The 18526-nt window shown below is 34.8% G+C and overlaps 1 protein-coding gene across 1 annotated transcript; it reads left to right on the top strand.

Moving 5' to 3' along the window:
• The first annotated feature begins 5912 nt into the window (after positions 1-5912).
• LOC117337323 (glutathione synthetase-like) lies at positions 5913-15854 on the top strand. The gene is made up of 13 exons (XM_033898243.1): positions 5913-5976; positions 7627-7767; positions 8498-8684; positions 9371-9446; positions 9934-10109; positions 11109-11151; positions 11340-11413; positions 12203-12370; positions 13543-13612; positions 14303-14494; positions 14648-14729; positions 15139-15328; positions 15481-15854. The coding sequence occupies exons 2-13, from the start codon at positions 7680-7682 to the stop codon at positions 15605-15607; spliced, it is 1473 nt and encodes a 490-aa protein (XP_033754134.1). The 5' UTR covers positions 5913-5976; positions 7627-7679; the 3' UTR covers positions 15608-15854.
• Positions 15855-18526: the final 2672 nt, after the last annotated feature.

Here is an 18526-nt window from a genome sequence, read left to right as displayed (position 1 = left end):
ATTACCGACAGTTAAGGTGTTACTAACAGTTAAGGTGTTACTAACAGTTAAGGTGTTGGTGTTACTAACAGTTAAGGTGTTACTAACAGTTAAGGTGTTACTAACAGTTAAGGTGTTACTAACAGTTAAGGTGTTACCGACAGTTAAGATGTTACCAACAGTTAATGTGTTACCAACAGTAAAGGTATTACCGACAGTTAAGGTGTTACCGACAGTTAATGTGTTACCAACAGTTACGGTATTACCGACAGTTAATGTGTTACCAACAGTAAAGGTGTTACCAACAGTTAAGGTGTTACCGACAGTGAAGGTGTTACCGACAGTTAAGGTGTTACCAACAGTTAATGTGTTACCAACAGTTACGGTATTACCGACAGTTAATGTGTTACCAACAGTTAATGTGTTACCGACAGTGAAGGTGATACCGACAGTGAAGATGTTACCAACAGTTAAGGTATTACCGACAGTTAAGATGTTACCAACAGTTAAGGTATTACCGACAGTTAAGGTATTACCAACAGTGTAGGTGTTACTGACAGTTAAGGTGTTACCGACAGTGAAGGTGTTACCAACAGTGAAGGTGTTACCAACAGTGAAGGTATTACCGACAGTTAAGGTATTACTAACAGTGAAGGTATTACCGACAGTTAATGTGTTACCAACAGTGAAGGTGTTACTAACAGTTAAGGTATTATCGACAGTTAAGGTGTTACTAACAGTTAAGGTATTATCGACAGTTAAGGTGTTACCAACAGTAAAGGTGTTACCAACAGTGAAGGTGTTACCGACAGTTAAGGTGTTACCGACAGTTAATGTGTTACCAACAGTGAAGGTGTTACTAACAGTTAAGGTATTATCGACAGTTAAGGTGTTACTAACAGTTAAGGTGTTACCGACAGTTAATGTGTTACCAACAGTGAAGGTGTTACCGACAGTTAAGGTATTACCGACAGTTAAGGTGTTACCGACAGTTAAGGTGTTACCGACAGTTAAGGTGTTACCAACAGTTAAGGTGTTACCAACAGTTAAGGTGTTACCGACAGTTAATGTGTTACCGACAGTTAAGGTGTTACCAACAGTGAAGGTGTTACTAACAGTTAAGGTATTATCGACAGTTAAGGTGTTACTAACAGTTAAGGTGTTACCGACAGTTAAGGTGTTACCGACAGTTAAGGTGTTACCGACAGTGAAGGTGTTACCGACAGTGAAGGTGTTACCGACAGTTAAGGTGTTACCGACAGTTAAGGTGTTACCGACAGTTAAGGTGTCACCGACAGTGAAAGCGTTACCGACAGTTAAGGTGTTACCGACGGTTAAGGTGTAACCGACAGTTAAGGTGTTACCAACAGTTAAGGTGTTACCGACAGTTAAGGTGTCACCGACAGTTAATGTGTTACCGACAGTTAATGTGTTACTAACAGTTAAGGTGTTACCGACAGTGAAGGTGTTACCGACAGTTAAGGTGTTACTAACAGTTAAGGTGTTACCGACAGTTAAGGTGTTACCAACAGTTAAGGTGTTACTAACAGTTAAGGTGTTACCGACAGTTAAGGTGTTACCAACAGTTAAGGTGTTACCGACAGTGAAGGTATTACCGACAGTTAAGGTGTTACCAACAGTTAAGGTGTTACCGACAGTTAAGGTGTTACTAACAGTTAAGGTGTTACCAACAGTTAAGGTGTTACCGACAGTTAAGGTATTACCGACAGTGAAGGTGTTACCGACAGTGAAGATGTTACCGACAGTGAAGATGTTACCGACAGTGAAGGTGTTACCGACAGTTAAGGTGTTACCGACAGTGAAGATGTTACCGACAGTGAAGGTGTTACCGACATTTTAGGTGTTACCAACAGTTTAGGTGTTACCGACAATTAAGGTGTTACCGACAGTTAAGGTGTTACCGACAATTAAGGTGTTACTAACAGTTAAGGTGTTACCGACAATTAAGGTGTTACCGACAGTTAAGGTGTTACCGACGGTTAATGTGTTACCAACAGTTAAGATGTTACCAACAGTTAATGTGTTACCAACAGTTAAGGTGTTACTGACGGTGAAGGTGTTACCGACAGTGAAGGTGTTACCGACAGTGAAGGTGTTACCAACAGTTAAGGTATTACCAACAGTTAAGGTATTACCGACAGTGAAGGTGTTACCGACAGTGAAGGTGTTACCGACAGTTAAGGTGTTACCGACAGTTAAGATGTTACCAACAGTTAAGGTGTTACCAACAGTTAAGGTATTACCGACAGTTAATGTGTTACCGACAGTGAAGATGTTACCGACAGTGAAGATGTTACCGACAGTTAAGGTGTTACCAACAGTTAAGGTGTTACCAACAGTTAAGGTGTTACCGACAGTGAAGGTGTTACCAACTGTTAAGGTGTTACCAACAGTTAAGGTGCGACAGGAACCATTATGACGTATCATGTAAATTGATACAGAGCTAGTAAAAAGTACAATCGACATCGGTAAAAACGTTAATTATTTCTCTTTTTTTGCTAATTGTAATGCTGTCGTCTTTAATTTTGTCTGTCATTTCGTCTGTCCGAATCTCCTTTCCCGGACAATAACTTCAGTTTAAGGAGACAGGTCGAACTAAAACGTCACACACCGTTTCCTTACACAGATTGTTTACTTGGGATTGTTTTTCTTGTTCAAAGGTCAGTTCTTAAAGGTCACAATGACTTTGAATAGAAATTCGTTTCTGGACATTAACTCGGGTTAAAGTTAATCTATTAATTAATTTTCACACATTGTTTCCTCATCTATGGTGTTTTGTTGGGATTTATTTTCGGGTAAAAAGGTCAAATATTAAGGTCACTATTACTATAAATAGAAGAAAACCGTTCAAACGCAAACTTCACACACTGCTTCCTGATCAGGGCTGCTTGCTTGGGATTTCGTTTTGCGTCTAAAGGACAACGAACCGATCAAGTTATAAACCATTACTATATCGATTACTGCATGTAATTAGCGACACATGTTAACATGTTGAAAAAACATGTACATGTATACTAGTATACGATTACTGTGGATGCCAAATACCTAATATATTCATATAGCTATATCCGTAGTTTGAACTACAAAATGAACCTTGTTTGACCGTAGATGACTGTAGTATCATTTCACAACGGTTTATGCCACGACTAAAACTACGGAAAAGCAAGGTCAACTAGGAAACGTTTGCAGTTATAAGCATACTTCTGACCAACGTATCCTTATTTAACCTGGTTGGCTGCGGGAAACTACTTACAAATGAACTACGTTCACCACGAGTGAGACCGTTAAGTGACTGTGGTTTAAAACGATGTCAACTCAGAGAATCAAAAAAGCAGTTTTCTGTTTTTTTGTAAACGGGACGAAGATAATGTGTTACACGTGTGAAAGAAAATACTACGTTGAACTATCACAAAGCTTTCCGTTGACCATCTGTTATTGTAATACGCGTTAATTAATGCGCGATAAGAACTCGAGAGTAGAACCATTCATAGTTAGAGTAAACCTTCAATGATTTGACATAAAGATTAGTATACCTATGTATACGTGGCGAACATCTGTTTAACTATAAATATGTGTTTATGATTTGGAAGTTTGTCTATAAATTGAAAATTGATATCGAATGTGTAGATATGCCAGATGACACTGGGAGTTAGTTCCGTATTCAGGTAAGTTAGTTTAATTAATGTTTCATTTTCTTGGCGATGAACGCGAAGATCGTTGTATCGTCGGGGAATGAGGAGCGATATTACGTCAGCTGTTACTAATTATTGACCGCCGCAGATTCCTAACAGGTAACAACGAAGAAACTGCTGTGCAGAATTCAAAGTTGGATTTTGTGCTGTCCTAGATACATTGGAGAACGAAAGCCACTAAATTGAAACTGCTGTTCACATTGCAAACTTGTCAATGCCTTTATTATTCATCTTTCTATCTCTTCTTTTTGTCACGCTGTTGTGGGTCAGAAATTGAGAAAATCGTACACACTTTCAGAGACATAAATAACAGGCCGTTTGTTAAGATATCGCTAACATTGGAACGTTTGAACCGCAGAATTTGCGAGCATGTCTGAAGCGAAATTGGATTTTTGCTATACCCGTTCCGACATTTCCATCATATTCTCTCTACCACCAATTAATCCGAAATGATACGAAGAAATGGGGCACTGCCTATTCTGGTGTCAGCATAATGGATCGGGTGTGATGCAATTCCAACAGGCTACAGGTGGTTCAAAAGCAGAGGGCTGAATCTACGACTAAAGTTGATGACTCGAATCCTAGCAATAGGTGGATTCGTGTAGGCGTTCGACTAGAAATTTAATTAGCTAAATTGCTGCATGGCATTTGATTGAAATTGCACCTCAAATGACGTCGTTGCATCAGATGGTCGCTAACGAAATAACAATCGAGCTTAGGCCTTTCAAGGGGCATTTTATGACTCTCAAATCGGTTACGTTAAACTGGCAAACCAGTTCTTGCAGTCAGTCATGGAAAGGTTAAGCATAGGACAATGTCAATTTTAACGTCTTTGGGATGTCACGGTCATGCGGTGAAAAGAAGCGATAACATTTGCTGGTTTGGGCGAAAGCACAATTAATTCAGAGAAAATCAATAATATAAATATAAAACTTATGATGGTGATGACTTATAAATTATGTTGTTTTGTTTTTCAAAGTTAAATAAATATGATATGAAATATAGACGTGAATTAATTTCCCTGTGTTTATCGCCCCTGTGAATATGGCAAGCCAAAGTGGAAAAAAGTCACTATTTATGGATATCCATAATTCAATGATTTATGGATATCCCTTAATCGCATTATGGATATTAAGAATTATGTATGGATACCCATAAAAAGTGACCTTTTCCACTTTAGCTTACCATACATATGTGAACAGCCAGGGTCATTTTGAGGTTTCCTTGTAGTAGTTGGTGACTATACCTCATTAAACAAAATACGAAAGGCCCGTCGCATACCATCCAGGACAATTAGGGTACAGTGTCTTGACCATGGATGGACACAACCGCGACAGCACAGACCGATCCATTTCTCAGCGTCCCGAGAAACACAAACGAACACGGATGGGGAGCTTCATACCACCCCCTCGGATATGAGATTATACTTTATTGGCGCTCTAGCAGTCTGAGCTGTTACCATGGCTACGTTTATTACATAATAGTATTTAGAAAACGTATATGTAACAGCTGATTTTAATGAGATTGCCATGTACATCGTAACTGAACTATAGGTTCAATGTACATGTATGTACATAATAATTATTATATAGACTATATATAATAATAAAATTATATATGCTCGTATATCTATCCATCCATCCATTCCATGCGCGTTGCGCCATTTGTCAGCAAAATTACGTCATTCACTCTTTGTTCCAGCAAATGTCTATTTACCAGCTGTCTTTTTATTTTATGTACATATAATTATATACAGTACATGTATGTATACTATTTATAGTTTACGGGCATTTATGTATATATATAGTACGTACATGTAAATATGTATACTTTACATATAGTATACTTGTCTAGCACACATGCACATCGATAATTCTAAGAATGGATTACAACTTGCTCTTTTTTTCTAACAAATATACTCATTGAATTATGTCTCTGCTCCAACAGAAAAACATGTTGCGTAATACATGTATAGCAGAAGGGAGGTAACTCGTACAACTACACTATTGTGGCAAATAACGATTTCTGATTCCGATAAATTAATCGTTTAAATCTCAATACTTTATATTTTTACCTTTAAGCGCATATGCAGAATATTCCCCAAAGCTTTGATAAAAATTGTAAACGAATGATCCATTCAAATTTATGCACTCTATTCTGAATTTTTAATCAATCATTGGCATTGAAAAAACCCGAGACCTTCCGAAGGAATCAGTTTCACTTTACTTATAAAAAACATTAGGTCCACACCGAGTTGAAGAAGGAGAACATGGTTGATAGCTAGGTACGTACACGCACATAATGTTGTAAATTTATGCTTCGAAATAATTTACACGCTACGGAATCATTTACATAATTTCGTGCCACAGTCTATCCTAAAATGGCATTAATTTTAATTCTCATGTTATTGAAATCTTGTTTATATTTCGAGAAATAGTCTTAACACGGCCACGGGCGTTAGCCCGAGATTCCTCATGCTCTGACACCAGACATGGACGTTCTAACAGATAGATGTCTACACCAGAAACCCCGAGTCTGGTGTAAGGACTAGGGGAAACTTCACAGGCATCTGTATCTTGTTTGTATTTATAGAAAAACAAATATTAGCCCATACCTATACCACAGTGACCTATAGAGTTCTACCGTATACTTTTGTTGATGTTAATCATATACATACTTCAGCTAGCTCCGCGAGAAAGTCTTTGGCAAATTATGTGTTATGATGCCAATTAATTTTCTCGCCATACACAGTATATGCATGTGCTCTGGGATCCTCTATTACATTGTTGGAGTTTATTAATTGTATCCTCGAGCTCCCCATTTAGGATCTTGGGATTATCCAGATTTTGAACCAAATGTTTACATGTAGACGTGGATTATTTGGGAAACTTCGTCGTTATGAAATATAATGTAATTAAGAAAAAGTATTTTAGATTATGCATTTCTCATGTTTATTACAGTTGTAAATGTAAACTTTATTTCTACCACAATACCCTGTGTTATTCAACTCTCAGACCATCAGTTAAACATTACAGCTGTTGATTAACAATCTGTTTATACCACACGTGGTATAAACTCTGTACGCATTTTGATTGGCTAACACGGTGAACTTTGACCCAAGCTGCAATTGTTATTGACGTCATCAATAATCTAATGACGTCACATCAACGGGTCCCGGACGTCACCGGTACACTTTATTTGCATACGCGAAATTATACTTGGCCACGTTTCCCTTTGATTCAAGCCGATATTATTGTGGTAGAAACAGGTCACACGACTCGAAATTGTTGGATATGGAATTTATTTCACACTCTTAAGTTATTTTTAAAAGTTGCAAAAAACACTCGCTAAAGCTTGTGTCTTTTGTAACTTTTAAAAAATAACTTACTTGTGTGAAATAAATTCCATATCCAACAACCACTCGTTGTGTAACCTCTATATATTTTACAACATTATAATTGCAAAACAAATCATATCAACTTATATTAATCAATCTTATTGGCCTTGATTAGTTGAAGTGCGGGAGGGTTCTAACTGTGGGAGAAACCACAGAACCGGAGGAAAACCTACCTTGTAGAGCAAGTGACCCCAAACCTTTTTCATATGTCTAGTTGAAAGGCATGTGTGTTAAATTACCACTGTGTCATCCAACGTCCCAATCATTATATGTTTATCAGTTTGATGAAAGGATGTCAATGCAGTTTTTTCAACAATTGTCCCAGAATCTGCATGTATATGGTAATCCAAGATATCAAATTAACAATATTTCAATTTGCTGAAATATATATGAAATATTCATTTACATTCTACACCATATCTAAGGATAGACAGCTTCCCTAGATGTTGGTGATATTTTTGTCAAGCCAGGCAGCCCTGAGAATGTCAAAATATGTCTGTCCTAATTTGATGTTTATATGTTTTACTTTATTTACAGATCCAACAATATTTGTCGATATGAGTTGAAGCATTCTTGAAGAATCTCACAAAATGGCAACAGTATTAGATACCATTTCTTTTAATGAAAAGAAGATTCAAGAAATTGTCAAGAAAACAAAGGAGCATGCATTATTACATGGTTTGTAAATATATAAAATGTATACCAGTGTATATAAATAAGAATTATTTTATCTATTAGACAAAAGTAATATTTTATATCTGCCAAATTTAAGTAATAATTTAAAAAAAATTAAAATATGGTCAATTGTATTGTAGATAGATTCGGTATATACATGCAACATATGAAATGTTACCCAATTAAATGTAATTTTGATGGAAAGAACATTATGTGCCTATCTGCATTGTGTTTTGATAGCTTAGTTAGTAAATGCTGCTTCCGACTTCTCTTCATGTGCACGTAATTTGGTAAAGACTTAGTGTAGTAAACTTAGACCCCAGTTTCATCAACATTTCCTCAATAAGCGAAATTCCTGAACTTAAAGTTTTCAACAGGGAGACATACTTTATGGCATAAAACATCTGTTTGGTATTAACTTTTATTGTTTTCGTGGTTGCTATGGGAAACCATGCATATAAACAAAAATATTGTTTCATGTATTAATAATTCTTTCATTATTGTTGCACGGTCTAACCACAAAAATTGTGGAATAATTTGAAATAATTTGAAAACTCCAAACCAGTCATGAAAGTACACATGACTATTTCATACAGTGTATACCAGAATTTGAATGAAAGTTTTTAAACTTCAATTCCTAAAATCTTATATTGCTAGTAAAAATTAAGAAATGATTTAACTGAAGTCAGAGACATTAGAATAATAACAATATGTACCTCTGTTGCACCAACAGGTATAGTTATGCGGACAGAAGAATTGCCGGCCAGTTCAGAGAAAGTCCAGTATGCTCCATTTGCCCTTTTCCCGTCCCTGGTTCCTCGAAAGGCTCTAGTCAAAGTGAAAGATATACAGCCTCATTTTAATAAAATGATGCACATGGTTGCATACGATATGGAATTTTTACAGAGGTGTCTAAGCAAGTAAGTTTAATCTTTATTATGTCAATTTTTCACTTGAGTGGGTAAAAATAGTTAAATATTAACCCATTTTTAAAGTATCATGAGTCAAATTTGTAAAACCGTTTTGAAATACTTTCAAGTTCTAAATACTTTCAAGTTCTATGGAATAGACCCCAGATGTGTAGGATTTAATAAAAACAGACAACATCATATTCATATGAGGAGAAAGTATGAAATGTAAATTCTTAAGTTATATACATACATTTAAGTTAGAGGTATGAATTTAAGATACATATATTCTACAATGTGCTTGGATGAAATAATAAAGGGCAATGAGTTGTGGGAATAGATAATCTTGATGTACTTTTATGGTTACAGACTTAAATATTTTGCCTGTAGTTTTCTGGATGAAAAAATTATCTTCTACTTTGAATAATGACATTGATCAACTGTTTTGATAAAAAAAGGTCATATTTGTAAAAATAAATCTTGACATTTCACTAGCAATTGCTCTGTAGCTTTCTCTGTTTTGATCAAACAGGTCATATTTGTAAAACAAAATAATCTTAACATTTCACTAGGATTTACTCTATAGCTTATTTAAAAAACAAAAAACATAAATATGTTTATTAATGCATTGATGTGATACATATATACTTTGATCTATACAATTTATTTAACACAACAATATGGTATATGTTTTCCAGTGTTGTAAAAGTTGATGACTTCAACAAGCGTCTATGGGACATTTTACAGGTAGTAACAGAGGAAGGTATAGCACAGGTGAGTTATCATATCATAATTCTGACAAAACCGAATTCAATAAAAAAAACCACACACACACAACAGAAAACAGAAAATAAAATTTCACACAATATGCTGTAGTATAAGTATTTTTAGAATCCTGACGATGCATTTGTCCAGCACTGCATTCATCCAGAGCTGCGTTATCACAGCTACATTATCCTTTGACCTGATTTTCTGGCAGTTTCTGGTTCCTCAAACTCTGCTAAAAAGAGTGTCATTTTCCCTAAAATAAAGAAAATGACAGGGAAAGAAAAGGAAACGGGATATCTTCTCAATCTTTCCAAATCTTTCCAAATCAAGCAAACTTTTCATATAAGGGGAGATAATTTGTTATCCGAGTTACCTCCCTTCTCTGCAAATTCAAATAATGTAATTACTATTCTATCTGTCAATCACAACAGTGATGTGCCATTGTGATGTCACAATACTGGTATTAAGATGTTATGACTTTATCCATTTCCAGCCTATAAGTCTTGGCTTGTTTCGTAATGACTTTATGATGGACATGAAAAAGGGGGCCTCGGTTGACCCTGCGAGTCCAGCTTCAATTCCTGATAGTATACAGATGAAGCAGATCGAGTTCAACATGATAGCGTCTAGTTTTGCTGGTCTTGTATCACCACTGTACGATGTACATCGGTATGTATAATCTTTTGTGTTGTCTATTTCCATCTGACTGATCTAAATACATGGACCTGAGAACACTACAATTGAACTCAGTATATCGTTCAGCTGGCCGTGGCTGGCAGCAACACTTCTCCATCTTTATGTCCCTCGCACACAAACACAGACATTTAAGCATTGAACGGCTTTCAGTTGGCATTCATATGAATGCCAACTGAAAGCTGTTCAATGCTTATATTTACCATCTGCGATTTTTTATTTGTCGTGCGATTTTTTTTTGAAATTTTCAAATTCAAATTTCAGTTGGCAGTTCATAAGCTGGTGAACTCGCAACTGAATTGGTAGGGTTATATAGTGGCAGTGCCATACAATGGTAAATATAGTAATATAAGGGAGTGGGGGTACTTTAGGGGTATATAGTACTAGAAGTTGCTTTAATTGTGCCTCCATAAGTGAGTGCATGCATTTGTAGCAAAAAAAACTTGCTTGCATGCATGTTATGCCCATGGGCAGGACACCCTTACCCCTGAATAGCATGCAACAGGCCTCCTATATGTTGTTAATTGAGGTAGCTACCATCTACTACAAGAAGACTCCGCCTCAGAATTACCCTGGCTGTTTAATAGATAATATTTAACCAAGCTTATTAACAAATCAAATGACACCTGCTTACATTTACCCATGGAACAAGATAATAATAGAGGGTAAAATTTTCACAATTGATAACTTTGTAACAATGTAATATTTGTATACAAAAATATCTCTAAACTCATCATCAAATTTAGGCCATAGTGTGTACAAATTTATATAAAACAAAAACAAAAGCCAAGATTTACCGCAAGGCATTTCTGCCCTCTTCGGCTTCTTCAGGCGGAAGAAGCACGTTATAATTAAGAGGGCAGAAAGGCCTTGAGATAAACCTTTGTTTTAGTTTTATTTTTGTTATATTCATTCTTTGCAAGGACTTGACTTTGTTAAATTTATATATATAGATATATATTTTGTCTTTCTCAGGTATTCCCTGACATTGGCTGGAAAACAGTTTGATGATTTACAAGTAAGTTTTATTTCTTTTCTCTTCCAACTAGACCAAATTTATATCCCTCTGGTAAGAAGCCATCTGTATCTATTACAGCTGTTACAGTAACAGTTCATTAGAAATACCAACAAAGGAATTTTTTTCTGCCTTATGATGAGCCTGTCCCACATCTGTTGATAAAACATATATATATTGGTATTTTACAGGTACCTTCAAATAACCCGGCCAAAGAGCTTGCCAAAGGATTGGTGGAAGGATGGAAGGCATATGGAAACAAAAAGTAGGGTTGTAGCTTTAAAATAATTGTACCATTTTATAGGTGTCTACAGCTTACATGATCAGTTAATGAATGTTCGAGAAATGAGTGTTTTCTAGCTTAGGAAGGAAATACGTAGTTTCAGTCCCCAACTGGTGAAACCAGTTTCCTCTCGTGCGTCTGTCGGTCCATCCACTCAGTTTTATACACTTTCTCAGCCATGCTTAAGGTATGTTGGTGAAAACTGGTACATAACTTCAGTATGTCTTGCTACAGATCAAGTTCATGTTTCAGGATTTTTGGATCAACGTAACTGTTATTACTTTTAGCAGGGGCCTGTAGGGGACATGTTTTGCTATAGCAATACTCTCAGAATGCTTGTTGAAACTGCATGTGTTCAAATCACTATTCTTCTCTTCGTTCTAATAATCAGTTTTTCTAAGGACCTGCTGGTCTGCATGGATCCTTCTGAAATTCCATATAAAAGTCCCTCTTGGACTCTGATTCCCATGTTCAATTTTTGAAACAAATTGAAAAAACAATATTGCAAACAAGTGGCCTTTTTGAAAAGTATCAGTTCGATTTTTTTAACCTCTTACTTTTACCTGTAATTCTCATTAAGCCAGGACTGAAAGATTACTTGGTCGGTAAGAGCTCCAGCCATGTAACCTGAGGTGGAGATCCGAGATGGGTGGTTGATCCTCAAACTCCCCACCCATTTTGGTTTGTGTTTCTTGGGAAGGCCAGAAATGGACTGGTCTGTGATGTCATGCATGTGTCCTTGAGCTAACTGTACTTATGTGTGTGTTCCAGGGCATGCGTCGTGTTCCTTGTGTCCGATCCTGAACGGAACACACTTGACCAGCGACGTCTGGATACAGAAATGTTTTTATGTGACAGAACTGTTCCTGTGAAATATGTCACTTTAAAAGACATGACTGAGAGAGGGACTAAAAGGATCAGTGATAAAACCTTGGTCATGTAAGTAACAAGGAACTTTTATTAACATTGACTTTGTAATTTGCATGCTTTACAAACCACCCTATTTAGGGAGGGAGGGAGGGAGGGACTCACAATTCTGGAGCCTAATTTATATATATATATGAATGATGAGTCTATTTTCTTGATTGCTGAAAATATAAAAAGAGTGTAACTAATCTGGAAGAAACAGCAGCTTCAAATATGTGTTTTATTGTCTAAGGCATAAGTTTGTCTGAAAGTGTCTAGAAAATTAATGTACTCTTAGGCTTGAAAATTTAAATACACATGCATTCTCCCCTGTGGAAATTTCAGAAGGTTGATAGCATGACCTCATTGACCTAGCCTGGCTGTTGTCTCTTGAGTTTTAAAATTAAATCCATAAAAATGAGTTTTATTATTTTGGTTTCTAGCATTTCCCTTGATTAGTTTCAAACGAAGGGGAGATAACTTAGTATGATAATTCAGGTGAGCTACTATTCATTACAAGAACTTCGAACTTCAGAACTGGTGGACAGTCAAGGACTATCTGTGTAACCTCTATGGATCTCCTGTCATATGATCCTAAAGAAAGCACTTTCTTTGGACACCACATACACATTTTACCTTTATTTTATTATCAATACACAAGTCTTTGAAAATACTGCCCACAAGCTGCTTAAACTGGAAAAATAAATTTCTTAATAATTGGGAAGATATTCAATTTGATAAATAGATTATTTTCCAGCAAGGGGAAATAGCCTTGGGGTTTTCATTTGTAAAATTTATGGTGTGATTGGATGACACAGTGGTAACACACTTGCCTTTCACATAGGTGGCTGAGGTTTGATTCCCAAATCAGTCTTGAAAAGGTCAGGGGTCACCTGCCCAACCGTGTGGATTTTCTCTAGTACCCTTTCATACTAAGACCCCTCGTTAACTCTCATCTGGGCAAACAGGCATGATTAATATAAGTTTGTATAACTTGTTTATCAAGTGTTGTAAAACAAGTACATGTAATATTTACATTTTACATATTTATATGGCCTGGCCTATACATGTATGTATAAGTTTGACATTTCTTTTTAAGTACCCCTGGTAAGCATCTGACATGTATATGATCTACTGTATGTCCTATCTATGTATACACACACGTTGGTATGATATATGATGTATTCAAAATTTGTCTGTTCCAGAGACGGCTGTGAGGTGGCTGTGGTATATTTCCGTACAGGATACACTCCCGAGGACTACAGATCAGACAAGGTATATATTGTATCATTGCTGTTGGGAATATCAAAAATCATATCTTTGACAGTTAACTGATTATCCAAGGTTCGTATTTATTAAGGCAAAAATGAATGAAATAATTTGTTTCTTGCTACAATTGTGTATTCTTGTTCAATTACAAGAGTTAACTCATGCAATAGAACTTAATATAAGATTTTTTTATGTAAAATATATTTTTGACAGATACATTGTTTAAATAATTAGAATATAAAGCATTCTGATAGTTTTTAATTACCAAATATCTAAGAAAATATTGTTTTTGCAAAATGCCTGAATAGGATCATGATAAGTAAAGCTAAAATATTATTTCTGTAAAAAGCTAATATTTTGTGAAAAGTTTCCTAAAAGTGAGGATACATTCATGCTGCTAATCAATAAATAGAATTAAGGTATCTTGTTGTCAATTTTTTATTAGTAAATAATGATGTACCAACTTATCACCTCCCCAAATTGTATTTTGATATGTATCACTTGTCATTATGATGACTGTCTGCTATTTTCAACTTCAACTTTTAATTTTTTTTGTCATTCCTACTAAAATTGAAAATCAAAAAGTCTTCACTTTTTCCAAAATCAATTTAAAGTCATTTCCAAACTTTTAATCTTTTATGACAGGATAACTATTCCTAAATTACCTTATAAATTCAATAACCATTATGACTACAGGATTGGGATACCCGGTTGATGATCGAGCGGTCAAAAGCAATAAAGTGTCCGAGCGTCCAGTACCAGTTGGCAGGGACAAAGAAGGTCCAACAGGAGCTTTGTCGTCCTGGTGCCGTGGAGAGATTTATCAAGGATGCTGATGTAGCATTATCTATCAGAGAGACATTTGCTTATCAATACAGTCTTGATATGGTAATCAAAAGTCATACTTTCTAATTCTCTGTGAATCTATATCTATTATCTTTTAATTTTCATAAAAAATTTTCAAGTGGTTTATCTTTTTCATAATAATATTTTTCTATGAAATGTCAGAAATTATCAATTAGCTTCATTTTACTATTGCAGGGTGAGGATGGAGATGATGCTATAGCAAAAGCCATTGCAGATCCTCAGAACTATGTTCTTAAACCCAACAGGGAGGGCGGAGGTAGGTCAAGGTCACTTACTATTATGTACTAAAGACTATAGGTCTTGTTATATGTGCCTCTCTGTATGAAGTGTTTGTCCTGTTTGCCTTTCATCTTTTAGATCATCTGACCCATAGAATCAGGTGAATGTGTTAACTTCACAGTCAGAAATATTCACATTTTAAACTTCTTCTAAAGTTCCACTAGTCATAGTTTGTTATCGCTATTTCTTGAGAAGTACAGGAACGATTTTTCTCAAACTTGATGTTATGGGTAGATTCCCCTTTTTTAAATAAGAAAATATAAAAAAAACCAAAAAAATTCAGATGTACATTTAAAGTCATACCAAATAATAAATGTAAACATTTTGTTTTATTTATTTATTTATTTATTTTTTAATTTATTTTATATGATTTGTATTATTGACAGGAAACAATATATATGGTGATGACATCAAACCATTCCTTACCAAAATAAAGAATTCCATGGAACGGGCGGGCTATATCCTAATGGAGCGTATCCAGCCCTGGCAACAGAAGAATTATCTGATTAAGTTTGGACTAGAGGTCAGCCTCCGAAACATTGTCAGTGAAATAGGCATTTATGGTGTTTATCTGGGGTAAGTTTTTTTTTTATTTTTCAAATTATTAATTTTTCTTCGTGAAAATTTTCACCATGTTTTATTCTTACAATGTTACATATTATTACTGAAGTTTGATAAACTGTTTTGTGTACACAACATTGTTTAATTGTACATCGTTGATATTACAGTACTGCAGACACCGAGATATACAATAGCTTAGCCGGACACTTAGTAAGAACGAAGACTGTCGGAACAGACGAAGGTGGACTTGTGATTGGATTGTCCTGTCTGGACACACCATTCCTCATAGACTAATTTATACTGTTGATACAAATCATTCTTGTTACAATGTACACATCTTTGTGGCTGATTTGTAAAATTTTGCCTAAATTCTAAATCACTGGCTATAGAAAAGTTGGACAACCATATTTATCCACAAATAAGCTCCCATCTTCATTTTTGCAGAATCATCAATTTTAAAATAGCTTAAAGTGGTTCACAAAAAAAAAAAAACTCACAAACATAATATAAGCACAAAACTCTTATTTAAGGGGGGGGGGTTCTTTGAGGATAATAATTATTGTAATGAAGCCTAAAATGTCTTAGGATTATAAAATTATAAAATTTATAGGATTTGTAAGATATAACATTATTTAAATATCTTATTATAACAGCTCAAATGAATACCTTGATTCCAAAAGTGATTTTAAACAGAAGTGACAGTTAAGCCGTGATGAAGGCCGATTTTTTCCAATGTTTTACGTGGTTTTACAGTGCAATATTTTGAAAAAAATGGGTTTTTTTTTTAGATAGATTAAATTTGAATATTTTTCAGTATAATTTAGATAATATATACCAAGTGTTTATATTTTTCAAAAAAAATTCTCAAAAAAAAACTAGGAAGAATCTCGAACAAATGGCAAAACTGTAAATTCAGATGAAAAGGGAAAAATATTTCTAAAATATTCAATCATAATAAAAAAAATGAAGTATTATGTGTGAATCTATTAATTGCATGTATACAAGTATAAATGAAATGAGTAGTGTTTTGTTCAAGTTAATATTTTAGTTATAATAGATAATCAAACATAATAATAATCTTCTTATGAATTGCTTATATGAATTGATGTTTTTTGGTGTTTTTTTAATTAACGTCCAGCTTGCAGCTAAATACTTGGGACTGTCCTGAAATATGCCATTCTTGAAAATTAGTCTCTCCTAGATAAGTCATGACAATCTTACTGGAACAGAACATATTAAGTTGTGGATTATATAGTCAGAATTTAAGGGTACATGAATAAGCATTAAAAACTTTAAGTGCATTTATTTTATACATATATATGTATTTATTCGGACACATGCTTTTGGAATAATGTTGTTGTATGTACTTATCATCATCTTCCTATACACCTTACATGTATATATAGACACACAGACTAGTGTCTTGATTATAGTATCTAGTCTGAAACTTATTGTTTCACTTCTATGAGCTAAGTCAATGGAATTTTTTTTTTTTTGCAAGAGTTATGTCATTTTATTGAATATTAATTTTGTCCCCTGCTTTCACCGAAACAGGGGATATTGATTTGGGTCTCTCTGTCTGTATGTCTGTCTGTCACATTTCGTGTTCATTCAATAACAGCAACATAATTATCAAATTTTCTTGAAATTTGGTAACAACATTAAATGCCTAATGGCTAAGCCAAGTTCGATCACCACTTTTTGTGGAAGGTACCAGTATTTGGCTGATCTATATGGCCCCTTGATTAACAAAAAATGTAATTTTCCAATAGATCCATGCAATAACTGCAACAAATATTATCAGATTACCCCCTCCCGAAAGGGGGTAAAGCAAGGAATATAAATTTTACCAAATTAGCTTGTTTTTTAATAATATGAAATCAAATAATTTTTTGTCATTTCAATCAATCAGATATCTTCTTTTTTTTCTTATCATTTTTCTGTGAATAGCATTTTCTTCATTCAAAAATAAATTCATAGTACCACATATATAGTCTATATATCTTCATGTATTTAATTTATTGTAAGAATAAAAAATTAGAAAATCTCATATTTTCATTAAACTTTTGTCTTCTGTATATTTGAACTTACTGAGAGAAGATGGAAAAATTCTTTTTAAAGGTACCGACAATTAAATTTAGAAAGCATATATTACTTTCTGATATTATTCAAAATCTTATCTTTCTACTGAAATGTTTTTCTCTGGATTAAATATTAAAATTGTGTATCTAAAATACAAAATATAAATATGATTTTTGTTGGTGCTTGGCTCCTCAGATGTGATGACTTCAAGCTATAGAATCATGGGCAGAGAGATTTCACCTTACTTAATCTTAATCTGCATAATGGATTGACTTTGATATTTGTTGTTATATATTGAACAATGATCATGATGTAATATTTCTTTATAGATTATAATGAAACTGTATACCTATTACATGAACAGAACCAAATTAGTTATTTAACCAGATTTGTAGAGAAAAAAAACTGCAGTGATTTCTAATGTAAATATGAATTAAATTATAAATGTAGTTAATGCCAAATGATGAATATAAAAATATATCACACAGGTGTTAGGGACATCAAACAGTTGTTTGGTCCTTCTAGGATTCGTCTGTGATGTGGTGATGTTAGGGACATCATACAGCTGTATCGTACTCCTAGGACTTATCTGTGATGCTAGAGACATCATACAACTGTTTGGTCCTTATTGAACTCGTCAGAGGATATGCTAGGGACATCATACAGCTGTTTCGTCATTCTGGGATTCTTCAGTGATGTTAGGGACATCAAACAGTTGTTTGGGCCTTCTAGAACTTGATAGTGAATGCTAGAGACAGCATACAGCTGTGTCGCCCTTGTTGGATTCTTCAGTGATGCCAGGGACATCATACAGCTCTTTGGTCCTTCTAAGATTTGTCAGTGATGTTAAGAACATCATACAGCTTTATTGTCCTTCTGGAACTTGTCGGTGAGGTTTTCCGTACTTTTGACTCCTAGCATCATGAATGAAACCTAGGAGGATAAAAGAGCTGTATGGTGTCCCTTGTAGTTCCAGAAGTACTTCCGGTTCAGAAGGTCAGTGCGTGCAATCTGTCATACCCTGGGGTTGACAGAGAAATCTCTAAAACTGGAGATAAATCAGTGAACTGTAGGAGAAAGTGTTGTCATGATGTCACTGTGTTGACAGTATTGTCATGATGTCACCGTGTT

Source organism: Pecten maximus, chromosome 11 (genome assembly GCF_902652985.1).
Source record: "Pecten maximus chromosome 11, xPecMax1.1, whole genome shotgun sequence".
Taxonomy (NCBI): Eukaryota; Metazoa; Mollusca; class Bivalvia; order Pectinida; family Pectinidae; genus Pecten; species Pecten maximus.
This window is presented reverse-complemented; position numbering and strand designations above follow the sequence as displayed.

Bases quoted from the DNA above. Each gene is read 5' to 3' on its own strand.
- LOC117337323 (XM_033898243.1), top strand. From the start codon at position 7,680: ATGGCAACAGTATTAGATACCATTTCTTTTAATGAAAAGAAGATTCAA. The intron at 9,447-9,933 runs GTGAGTTATCAT...ATCCATTTCCAG, and splicing joins CAGAGGAAGGTATAGCACAG to CCTATAAGTCTTGGCTTGTT. The intron at 14,495-14,647 runs GTAATCAAAAGT...TTACTATTGCAG, and splicing joins ATCAATACAGTCTTGATATG to GGTGAGGATGGAGATGATGC.